The following is a 13,264-nucleotide window of genomic DNA, read 5'->3' on the forward strand; positions in this document are numbered from 1 at the left end:
TAAGAGAAAGGGCTGATCAAACGTGAAAATGTTCTCTCTCCAGATGTCACATGTATGACTCAGCCACACCACTTGACAAGATTACATAAGATTGTTCTTTTTTATTGCTTTGTTGACAAAATCACTGCTCTTCTATGAACATAACATAATAATAATTAATTTCCTTGAACATAATGATGAACTGTTTCTCTGCAGAAAAAAACAACAAAGAATGAATGAAAGAGTGTAGGTTTTCTGAAGAATATGCTTGGAAAATTATAAACTCAGATGTGTGATATGATTTACATGGCTTGGCACACTTATGCTGGATTATGAATATTTCCTATTTAATTCAAAATAAGTTTTAAAAGTATTAAAAACATTTCATTATTAAAAAATGTGAATGGGTCTCCGGTTGTCCTTCCTTGGACCACTTTTAGTTGGTACTAACCACTGCATACCGGGAACACCCCACAAGACCTGCTGTTTTGAAAATGGTCTTCCCCAGTCGTCTAGCCATCACAATTTGGCCATCGTCAAAGTCACTTAGATCATTACTCTTGCCCATTTTTTTCTGCTTCCAACACATCAACTCGGAGAACTGACTGTTCACTTCCTGCCTAATATATCCCACCCTATGACAGGTGCCACTGTGACTAGATAATGAATGTTATTAATTTCAGTAGTTTTAATGTTATGGCTGATCAGTGTACATAAGCTAATAATAAATAATCTAAGGCTACGAATAAACTGATTTTTTTAAGTGTTGCATAAAAAACATTTTTAAAAAAGTATGTCATCATTGATGTGGTGAAGCTTTCTGTTAGAAGCTTTATTTAACATTTATGGAAGAATTTCGAGTGTCAGAGGTTTGTAACAATCCAGTATTTTTCCTGACATGGGAGAGTCTTCAAGACAGAAGAGTTTGCACTTTCCAGTTTCTCAGTCACATGACATGATGTGTTTTCCTGTCTTAACTTCAAGAGAGAGAATACCTCTACCGCTACAAATGGTTAATTATTTCCGCACCTTGATGTGAACCTTAATAACAAGCTCTTTCTGCAGATCTTTCTACTGCTACTGATGGGATTGAACCTTGCCCTAGAAATGACGTTATTATCATATCAACCCCAAAAGGATGTCTTCATCTATGACATATGTCTGAAACTTAATGGTCTTCAGAACAACTACTGATGTAGCTCCCAGGCAGTGAGTTATTTAATCTGATTGTACTGCGTCTTGAGAAGTGCATATCATTTTTCACTAAAAGCCAGGAATGCATTGCCTGAAGATTGATGTTCTTAGTGTAAAATGTTAGAAGCTCATGGATTCCACTTTGGGAGTGGTTAGTAGACTGTCACTATGTGTTTTGCTGAGGAACTTGTGCGAGTTCTGTGGTTTCCTTTCTGGGAGTCAACTCTCTTTCTTTTTTCACCACAGCTTCCTCCCTTGTTTCTATACCTGGTACAATGGTATAATCTTTTGTTGTATAAATTGGCATTATCATGACTCCACTTTGTTTCAAATGGAAGGACCATCTCACAGCTGTAGTAGGTTCAGAGTCTCTAGGACTAGATGCAGCTAATAAAGCAACAGCTCGCCCTAATGGAGCACTTGTGCAATTGCACCCTTTTGGCACTCAAAGGATTAATTGGGCTCACCTGGATGTTTTATCTGAAAAAGACTGATTTAAGTTCCTGTGATCTCTTCCACCTTCTTCATTGACACTGTGTCCTCAGAAGGTTCCAGGATCCGTATTTTAGGCTTAGAGCATTCTTGGTGAGTGCCAGTTGAATCTTGGAATTATATAATATCTACTTTATAAACTTACCTCATTTAAAGAAAACTGATGCCAGTTTCATTTATCATCTTGCTGTTTAGCTGGGATTGCATTTCCTTGTAGAGAACCACTTGGATATTTAGGTATCTATCCCATAAACATTGATTTTTGAATAATCATCAACTTTTCATTTTGCCATCATTTTCATCTTCAGATTTAACATATTTCTCATATCAGATTTCACCTTTTGGGGGTATCACTATCTCCATCATTATTCAGCCTAGCAGCTACTTGTAGAGTACGATTATTTTTAGGCTGTCTCTTGTGTTCTTCTGGGTTCTACTGTGTCACCCCCGAGTTTACTGATCTAATTTTGATTTGCTTGTAATGTGTTGTCTTCCATCTCTTTCAGTGAAGCCTACTTGCATACCCCAATTTTAGCTTAGTAATTTGTTCTTCAGATGAGAACTCAGTTTCAATTAATGTGTGTGGTCTACAATGACATCCATGCCTGATTTGTCCCATCTTATTGTCCTCATGTCCAATGTAGTATTATTATTATTATTATTATTATTATTATTATTATTATTATTAAATCACTCAAACATTTGGGGTTTATATTGCCCTTGTACATATCACGGCCGTTATCTTTGACCTCACTAATTCCATTCCCTTTATCTCCATCATAAGAAAGCTAGATGCCACCTTAGCAATTGTTGCTAACTTGATATATCAATGCCTCTGCCCAGATAAGGAGAAGCAAGATTCACTTATAAGCCAATGCAAGTCCTTGTGGAAATGCCGGTCTACCTTTATATGTCATTTGTCCTGGACTTGTTTTACTTGTTGTTGATATTACTATTATTATTATTATTATTATTATTATTATTATTGACAATTTACTTTTGTTGCATGAATTACCTGCAATATGCAGAAATGTCAATTCAAGTATACACTCACTGATAACTTTATTAGGAACATTAAATACTTGGTGTCTCCCTTTGCTCTCTAAACAGCCTCAATCCTTCATGGCATGGATTCCACATGATGTTAGAAACTTTCCTTTGAGATTCTGCTCCATGTTGAAATGATTGCGTCACACAATTCATGCAGATTTTTCAGGTGCACTTTCATGCTGTGAATTGCCCGTTCTACCACGTCGCAAATGTGTTCTATTGTTTCAGAAACAGTGACTGAGAAGGCTACTGAAGAACACTGAAATCATTATCATACTCATTTACATCACTGCTGATAACCTGACTGAGCCTAAATGTTGGAAACTTGGGCAAGATGTAGGTTTAAGCTACATGTATGCTAGGACAGATATGATCATAAATCAGTATCTGCCTGGCTTATCAAAGTGTTTACTGCTGTTCATACTCTTAAAGCTACTAACACTTAACCCTTGTTAAAACAATCCCTAACAGCAGCCAAATAAAAATAAATCAGAGTAGAGAGAGAATATTTAAATGCATATAAGAGGAATCAGCAATAACAAACTGCATAAGTCACAAATTATAGACTTAATTTAAAAATGCTACAGCATTCATCATGAATTGATCACGTAACATAATGTAGGCTTACATCTATAACTGTAAAGTTAGTTCTACTTTTTTTTATGTTCTTGACTACCAAGACAGTTTCTAATGGAGTGTGGAGTTTCAAGCCAAACTTTACTCAGTCATCCCCTTCTGACCTCATGTGTGTAACCTACAACAGGCCACCACTATGTGAAGTTTGTTCTCTTTCCCATTATTGTCTTGCTGATGAAATAGAAGTGTATTCAAGACACTAAGAAGCACTCAAATTAGTTATGGAAAAATTTCCACCACTGACTTAGAGCAGATTTGTGGCCTATTTGTTTTGGTGTGCAACAGTGTGGTGCTGCAAACATTACAAGTTATTATATTTTAACTTGTTTAGTAGTTGTTTACAATTACTTAATCTGATGCTACAGGAGTGCAGTGGAAAGAAAAGGGCAACCTACATGACTGCAAGACCCACTAGGAAAAGAAAAGTAAACTCCACTATGGTGCAATCAAAGGAAAAAGAGCAGCCAAAGTAGGGTTTGGCTGCTCAGCCCCATGGAAAGCAGAGAATGAGTGCCCTTACTACATTGAAATGCAGAGGAGCTGGCAATGTGCATGGGCCAAGTGCAAGAGCTGTTAGAAGAAATTAAATGGCATAGTCAAATACCAAATTCAATTTAGTGCAGCTGCCTCTGATGTTTAGACAGACCATGAAGTACTTAAGTGGCTGCATCTCTCTCTAAACTTGGTGTCCACCTGTCCACGTGCTGACCCCACCTCAATTTCTGACCCCCCCCCCAAAAAAAGGCAGACCTAACACAAGAAGTTCGGCGGTCCCTCTAGGACAGTAGTGTGATCAAAAGGGTAGACCCCTCCATTCAGAACAAAGTGTTCTACTCAATGTATTTTTTGTTCAGAAAAAAGGACAACAGCTTCCATTCTATTCTAGATGTGAAAAGACCAAAAAAGTCCTCCACTGTGCTGCATATTCCTTTGGTACATTTAGAGTGACTTTGCACCATCTAGCAATCTCATACAAGAAGGCAAGTACTGTAGGAACCAGGCAGTGCATGGTATCCAACATTTACAAAATGGTATTGACCTGAGAGCATACCAGTGATTCTTGCATTCAAGAGTGTTTCCTGAACTGCTGAGTCGTTGTCCTCAACCTGCACTTCATTAGAATGGGCCAAACCCACAGGTACCGATCGCCTTGCTGAGGGGACCTAATCTCTCCTTTCACTTAGGACAATAGATTCTGGGCAACAAGCAGGGCTCTGTGGCCTAATTGCCGAGTTTTGTGCAACATGGAGAGAATCAGTGGTAGAGAAGGAAATATACAGCACGGGGTGAGGTCAGTCATTGGCCAGTACATTCTGTTCCACTGGACAGCCTGGATCTGGCAGGGAGGAAAAAGTGAGTCAATTTGTCATCAGCAAGGTCTACCCGTGCCTTGCCTGACTTTTATTTTTTTTATACCTGGGACACCACTTCTGGGTGCATACATACACCACTCTCCCTGGCATACGTGTTGCCGCAACAGCGTGTCTGCTGTACCACTGTGCTGTCCTGATAGATGAATTGTTCCAAGTGAGCTTCACTGTGGATATACCCAGCTGAGGAGCTTTTGTGAATCACCAAATCTCATGCTGTTGTGGTACCTGATGTACAGTGAGGGGGGAAAAAAGTATTTGATCCCCTGCTGATTTTGTACGTTTGCCCACTAACAAAGAAATGATCAGTCTAAAATTATAATGGTAGATTTATTTGAACAGTGAGAGACAGAATAACAACAAAAAAAATCCAGAAAAACACGTCAAAAATGTTATAAGTTGATTTGCATTTTAATGAGGGAAATATGTATTTAACCCCTCTGCAAAACATGACTTAGTACTTGGTGGCAAAACCCTTGTTGGCAATCACAGAGGTCAGACGTTTCTTGTAATTGGCCACCAGGTTTGCACACATCTCAGGAGGGATTTTGTCCCACTCCTCTTTGCAGATCTTCTCCAAGTCATTAAGGTTTCGAGGCTGACGTTTGGCAACTCGATCCTTCAGCTCCCTCCACAGATTTTCTATGGGATTAAGGTCTGGAGACTGGCTAGGTAACTCCAGGACCTTAATGTGCTTCTTCTTGAGCCACTCCTTTGTTGCCTTGGCCGTGTGTTTTGGGTCATTGGCATGCTGGAATACCCATCCACGACCCATTTTCAATGAGGGAAGGAGGTTCAAGTTTGACAGTACATGGCCCCGTCCATCATCCCTTTGATGCGGTGAAGTTGTCCTGTCCCCTTAACAGAAAAACACCCCCAAATCATATTGTTTCCACCTCCATTTTTGATGGTGGGGATGGTGTTCTTGGGGTCATAGGCAGCATTCCTCCTCCTCCTCCAAACACGGCGAGTTGAGTTGATGCCAAAGAGCTCCATTTTGGTCTCATCTGACCACAACACTTTCACCCAGTTGTCCTCTGAATCATTCAGATGTTCATTGGCAAACTTCAGACAGGCATGTATATGTGCTTTCTTGAGCAGGGGGACCTTGCGGGAGCTGCAGGATTTCAGTCCTTCACGGCGTAGTGTGTTACCAATTGTTTTATTGGTGACTATGGTCCCAGCTGCCTTGAGATCATTGACAAGATCCTCCCATGTAGTTCTGGGCTGATTCCTCACTGTTCTCATGATCATCGCAACTCCACGAGGTGAGATCTTGCATGGAGCCCCAGGCCGAGGGAGATTGACAGTTCTTTTGTGTTTCTTCCATTTGCGAATAATCACACCAACTGTTGTCACCTTCTCACCAAGCTGCTTGGCAATGGTCTTGTAGCCCATTCCAGACTTGTGTAGGTCTACAATCTTGTCCCCGACATCCTTGGAGAGCTCTTTGGTCTTGGCCATGGTGGAGAGTTTGGAATCTGATTGATTGCTTCTGTGGACAGGTGTCTTTTATACAGGTAACAAGCTGAGATTAGGAGCACTCCCTTTAAGAGTGTGCTCCTAATCTCAGCTCGTTACCTGTATAAAAGACACCTGGGAGCCAGAAATCTTTCTGATTGAGAGGGGGTCAAATACTTATTTCCCTCATTAAAATGCAAATCAATTTATAACATTTTTGACATGCGTTTTTCTGGATTTTCTTATGTCTCTCACTGTTCAAATAAACCTACCATTAAAATTATAGACTGATCATTTCTTTGTCAGTGGGCAAACGTACAAAATCAGCAGGGGATCAAATACTTCTTTCCCTCACTGTATCTGTCAAAACACTGTCCAAACGGACCACCACATTCCAGTCTTAGAACTGGAAAGAAGAATTTGAAGGCTAAATAGCAACCCTCATGTCCAGTTGGTTGATGTGTTCTCACATAGGCCAGTAAGGGTGGCATTCATGGTGACTATTTTGGATAGGGCACTGTTGCCAAGTGGACCCCTTTTGTAAGAATGTTACTGAACCTCCACCATGAGACAGAGGTAGCGGCTCACGGGGCTAATTTGTTGACAGAACTTGGTGAGCTGCAAGGCTTGTCCATTTGGCTGTGTTGGTTTATAGATTTTGAAACCTGCACTCTTCTCTCCAAAGCTTCTTTGGTAGCAGGCCCTAAGAATAACCCTGGTACATAGGGCAGCTTTAATATCGTTGATTTATCTGGCAATGCTGAAACTGTACCAACCACACTTGGTGCCATACATAAACCAGATTGGCAGAGAGCTGCCCCATGTCATGTGTTAGGTTTCCCACCCTGATAGAACTGGTGTAATTCAGTCAGCTCGGGTAAGCTTTTTCAGATCAGTCCATACATCTTCTATTGGATTTAGGTCAGGGCTTTGTAATGGCCATGCCACCACTTTCACTATGTTGTTTTTAAGCCATTTTCTTACAACTTTGGAGGTATTCTTTGGATCACCGTCTTGTTGGAAGACCCACTTGTGACCAGGTTCTAAGTTTAGGGCTGATGTATTAAGTTGAAACTTCAGTATTTCTAGATAATCCTCCTTCTTTATGATGCTATGAATATATAAGTGGGCCACTATCTTTAACAGCAAAATACCTACACGACATGATGCCACCACCATGCTTCACAGTTGGGATGGTATTCTTCTGATTAAAAACGTCACCTTTTTCTGCCATACATCATGCTGATCATTATGGCCAGACAATTCATCTGAACACACTTCCAAAAGGTTGATCAACTGCAAACTTCAATCCAGCCTTTATATGCCTTGGTGTACGGGCTTCTTCCTTGCAATGGCCTGAAAGGCTGTTGTGCAATGTAGGATTCTCTTAATGGTGGATGTACATATCAGATTGGATATATTTAGCCTGCGTGTACATTTACATTTATGGTATTTGGCAGACGCCCTTACCCAGAGCAACTTACATTTATCTCATTTACAGAACTAAGCAGTTGAGAGTTAAGGGCCTTGCTCAAGGGCCCAGCAGTGGCAGTATTGGGATTTGAACTTGTGACTTGCCGATTACTACTCCAAGGTCTTAACCACTGAGCTACCACAATTAAATTCTTTGGTCCACTATGTGTCTTGTGTTCATTTTACTTATGCTTTCAGTGATTTTTATCAATACAAATGACATCTAAAAAAATTCCACTGGTGAGACAATAAAAAGAGCTTATTAGTCTTTCATGTAGTGCTCAAAAAGATATTTCAGGATACAGTACAGAGAAAATAATAAATTGTAACAATCTAGATAATTTAGGATTAAGCACTGTAAATGTGACATAATTAACCATATTAAACACTAATTATTTACTATTTTCAGAGTTTATCATTCAAGCAAAATTAAAATCAAGGCAACTTTGCACATATTCTCTCTATCCCATGTCACACTGCATAATGTTTGTTTACTAATACACATTGTTTTAGGACTAGGAATAAATGTGCTTTGGCATACTAAAGATCATCTTTCAATATGGAAGTCTGTCCAGCAGGGGGCAACAAGGATAACTGTTAAGGCACACATATCTTGGCTACTCAGATATTTCTGTTATTTGTCACCCAAAACCTTAAACCTACTAATGCAGATGGAAGAAAACTGTACTCGCATACTAAAATTCAGAGTGGAAAATGAAATTGAAAATCTAAGACAGCGAATCTAATAAAAGAGAACGAAAGAGAAAACACAAGCTGTCCGAGTGCTTGCTTACATGACAGTGCAACAGTGGCAAGTCTTTCTTTTTGTTGGGGTGACTGTTTCTGCTCTATTTGGAGCTACACTTGGAGGCATCAGTATTTGTATTTCTGACTCATGCTCAGTGCTTTGTGCAACCATTTCCATCTGCAACAAGGATGAAGATTTCTCTCTTTTTTTATCTAATGAGATATTCTGAAACACTTCATCTTCAGGACCCAATGCCTCCTTCAATTCCACTTTTACAATCCTGTCTGCAGATATACTTTGGTTCCCTTTGTATTCTGTATTATCTCCAAGAATTTCTTCTACAGCGTGTGTTGTATGTGCTGGAAGGTGTGGCAGATTCCATTCATATTCTACTGAATATACTGGAGAATTTATACCCGACACATTACTCAGCTCCTGCAAAGGGGCAGATGTACCTGCATGTGCCCCCTTTTCATAAGAAAGAGTCTGTAATGCACCCCCAGGAGGTCTTTCCTCTTGGGTTCTTTCTGACGGAGATTCACAGGATGTGTCTTCAAGATCGGACTTCTTCTCAGCCACAACAAGGCTCAACACCTCAGATGCACCAATCCCTACATCCTCTTCTTCATCCATGATGAATACTTGCTCCACCTTCAGAATGGTTCCATCACCTTTATGACCGAAGCCTGAGTCTATCTGAGCTTGTGTTAAGTCAGAGGTCAGCACCAGGCCCAGGCCTTCTTCTGGACTACAATTCACCATCTCCCATTCTTCCTCCTCCACTGCAGCATTGTCTTCTGCCATACTTAACTCTATTTTTCTATCAGCTAAAGAACCATGTGCCTCATCTGCTGTCTTATTATGCTGTAATGAATGGTGCAGTAGATCCACTGCTAATTGATCAACCTCTTGCTCTTCTGTCTTCACCTTTCTCTTTTCTGCTGTATCCTCATGTGCTGCTTTTGAAAGCAGGTTTCTCTTCATTTCAACCTCCAACACCTCAAGCACTGCAATGATAGAGTGAAATCCTTATTGAGAAAGTATAGTGATAAGGTGAAAATGCAGTACCACTGTATATTTGGGTGCAGACTGACTTGTTTTATTCAAACTATTATCCATTGTGAAATGTCATCAAAATGCACACTATGAAACATTCAAAAAAAAAAAGTTCTGCAGTGAAGAAAGTTGAATTGAAGCCGATTCTGATTCTTCAAATTAGCTGTAATAACAACTTTGCATACTCTTGGCAATCTTGCAGATAGTTTTTTCACATACTGAACATTTATTAACTTCGGGAATCTACTGGCTGGGGTTGTGATGGAGGGCTGTTGTTTAGATCAAAACATCAGGTCAGGAAAAACTTTCGATCTGGTGTGGCTAAGTTTTGAGTAGATGCTAAATAAAATGATTATGAAAGTTTTAATAAAATTGTATTACATAATAAGATTTATAACTATATTGTAATATATTTATAAAATTATGTAATGTCATATTATATTACCAAATATGGTATAATACTAAATGTTCTCTGAAGGTTAATTAGTTTTCTAGCTATTCTCACAAATCTATTTTAATAGTAGTTTCCCAAAATGCATGACAATATACTTTTGAATGAAAACAACCACCACCACCCACTGTTTAACGATATTTGACAATTCCACTGCAAGCAGATGAACTTTTGAATTTAGTGGTCAGTCAGCAAACAGACTCTCCAATAAACAACACAAATGCTCTACCCATTTTCATTCTTCTCTATTCAAAATCATCACTGCCTGAATTAAACATAAAAATTTAACTGGACACCATCTGTGCTTTTATTTAACAGTTTTGCATAAACACAGTATACTTGGTGAAGTTGGAATAAGGGTATCATGTTATTGTAATACTCAAAGTTTAGTGGCAGCAGAGACACACACACGCACACACCCCAAAGCCCTTCTGTAGATTGTGGGGAAGTGCTTTATCAGAATCCATGTAAAAGGCTAGACATCTGAACTAACTAGACCTTTTCCATATTTTTTCATGACTAGCAATTCACCCATGAGGTCTTAATGTTAAGATGACTTATTATTTGGAGCCCATCATTGCAAATAATAAAGTGGTCTTTATATTACCTTTTCTGTCAGTTTTGAAGGACTAAATGCTATATTTATTGAAAAAAGCTAATCAACAGACTAACAAAACAAAGGTGTGTGATGTGTTTTAAAAAAAAGGGGGGGGGGGGTACAAATACAGATGAATAGTAGAACAGAAGAGGAAAATCTAAATGGTATGTTACTAACCGTTTCCGTCCTCCTCTCCCAGATATGTCTACAAAGAGATAAAACACATTGAGATATATATATATATATATATATATATAATAAATTAATATGCCTGTCCTATCAATTACTTGAGCACTGTGTGCACATGCGCACACACACATACACACACAAAATGCTCAGTGAGAAGTGGTTATAATTCAGACAGATGTCTCGGCAGTAATCCAAACGTACAAGTGTGTGCTTATGAGTGGATGCTGATGCAATATGCATCTTCATGAAGTAATATGATATAATGATGCTGAACTACATTTTTCTTTGCACTACAACAGTATAGTAATACATTTGGTAGGTTGTAGTTCCCATTATGTGCTGAAGAAGTGCTAGTGAAATATTAAACACAGATTCATACCATAGACATTTAACATTGAGATGACTGGTGCAATGGTGTGTAACATTGCAACGCTCATTTGGTTGCACAGCACTGAAAGTAATTGCTAAGCAGATACTTTAAGATTTTCCACCTACCTGTGCTGGCTTCTCTATTTTGTCTGCAGAATGGATTGAAAGCTCATTCTTCCCAATTTGTGTAGATTCTTCATTCATGTTCTCGGTTTTTTCCACTTCTTCTTTCTTCATTTGTCTCTCTGAGCTTTGTGTTCTGACAACAATGTACAACAATGTCTTTAACCTTCTTATGTTGGTAATCGTGGATGATATTTATTACAGTATATACATACAACCATCTCATACACTTTTTAATTAATAGTATTTTCTCTCAAAACATGGTAAAATTGACACCCCTTATGGATCTCTAAAAATATTGAGGGGAAAAAATATCCATCTGTCAAACTGCAAAGAAAGCCAAAGTCCTTTCAACACAGAGACAGATGACTGTTAATTGCATCATATAATATATTTATATATAATATTTATATTAAATATATATTTTTATATATATAATTTTTATTTATATATATATATATATAATATATATATATATATTATATAATTTTTTATATATATATATATAATAATTTTATATATATAAAAAATATATATAAAAATTTTTTATATATTTTTTATATATATATATATAAAAATTTTTTATATATATATATATATATATATATATATATAAAAAATAATATAAAATTGTTGACAACCGAGTTGTCAACAAATCTCATTATCGATTAACTGGTCTGCACACGGGATGGGGCGTGTTTACTCATTGCGTTACTTCTGAGTACAGACCAGAGTTGTGTCCCAAATGATGTACTATACACTTACACTATATACTCTACCGTTAAGTTTATTAATTTAGAAGAGTATCATCTAGAATAGGGGTGGGCAGTTTTATCCGGAAAGGGCCGGTGTGGATGCAGGTTTTCATTCCAACCAAGCAGAAGCCACAACTGAATCTATTGAAAGCCAAGATCAACTGATTAAACAGGTGGAATAAAATGTGCCTCCTGCTTGGTTGGAATGAAAACCTGCACCCATACCAGTCCTTTCCGGATAAGATTGCCCACCCCTGATCTAGTATCATCTCAAATGAAACACAAAAGCAACCGGAAGTATAAGCTGCTTCCTAGGGTGCTTCTCATTTCTTATTTGTGCATCCTCATTTCCTTTCCTTGCTTCTTAGCTCCACCCCCTTAGGATGTGAGAGAAGGATGCATGGATGAGATGCAAGGAGAGAGGAACGAAAGCAAGTCAAATGGAATATCCTCTCTCAAGCGACGTCAGTTATTGATGACTGTGCTCAGCTGGATGAACTCACTGCACTTCAGAGATCTGCCTGTTATGTTGTTTGAGCTTGGTTAATAAAAACATTTTTAAAAAAACAAAATGCACTGATAGTATGTGAAATGTCTGGGTTACTCAACAATGAATTAATAAAATATACATAATTTATCTCATCTTTTGTGCAGCTTTGCATATCCAAACATACAATACTCATTGTAATCACATTATTATTTAATTATATTTCATACAAAATTGCATCACATCATCAAAGGACTTTTTGTTTGAGGTTGTGGCAGATGTAAAGGAGGAGGGGAATTTATACGTGCGTCAGGTTTTGACAAGAAACACTTGTGAAACACCTGTGTATCCTCGCTCCTATGGAAGCTCCCTCACTACTCGTTCCTCTCCTCTTCATGGTGCAATTTGAGAATCGATATGTCATTCAAGTTGGTTGACGCCGATCGATTTCCGGGTTACGGAATGGAGGACAGAGGAGCGAGGAAATGAGGAAGCATCAATGTGAGTATTCAGAAGCACCCCTAGAGGATGGCACATGATGTCAAACACATGTAATGTGACATGTGCAGAGGAGTTGTACGGACAAACAGACGGGCACAAGTCAGGTGATCAGCAAACAGAGTAGTCTGGATAAGGACAGAATCAATAACCAAACGGATTCAAAGCCGGAATAACAAAACACAGTGCAAACAGGCTCACCAACACCACTAGAATATACTAGCAGCAAAATGATCTAGTGAAAGTGTGTGTTATTTATGTCTGTATTTGCAATTCAGTGAGGTATAAGCACAGGGAAGGCTTCTCAGATGTCCAATAATTGTGAATGGGGATAT

The 13,264-nt window shown here is 38.4% G+C and overlaps 1 protein-coding gene across 1 annotated transcript in view; it reads right to left on the reverse strand.

Annotated features, from left to right (window-relative positions):
* Positions 1–7,908: 7,908 nt before the first annotated feature.
* LOC128599260 (uncharacterized) overlaps positions 7,909–13,264 on the reverse strand; it is a 27,774-nt gene continuing 22,418 nt past the window's right edge. The window contains exons 5-7 of the mRNA XM_053610774.1: positions 11,193–11,325; positions 10,686–10,713; positions 7,909–9,410 (exon numbers count right to left, since the gene is read on the reverse strand). Of these exons, the coding sequence (XP_053466749.1) occupies positions 8,446–9,410; positions 10,686–10,713; positions 11,193–11,325 (1,126 nt within the window). The 3' untranslated portion in view covers positions 7,909–8,445. The remainder of the gene's footprint in view (positions 9,411–10,685; positions 10,714–11,192; positions 11,326–13,264) is intronic.

This window comes from Ictalurus furcatus, chromosome 2 (assembly GCF_023375685.1).
Source record: "Ictalurus furcatus strain D&B chromosome 2, Billie_1.0, whole genome shotgun sequence".
Lineage (NCBI taxonomy): Eukaryota > Metazoa > Chordata > Actinopteri > Siluriformes > Ictaluridae > Ictalurus > Ictalurus furcatus.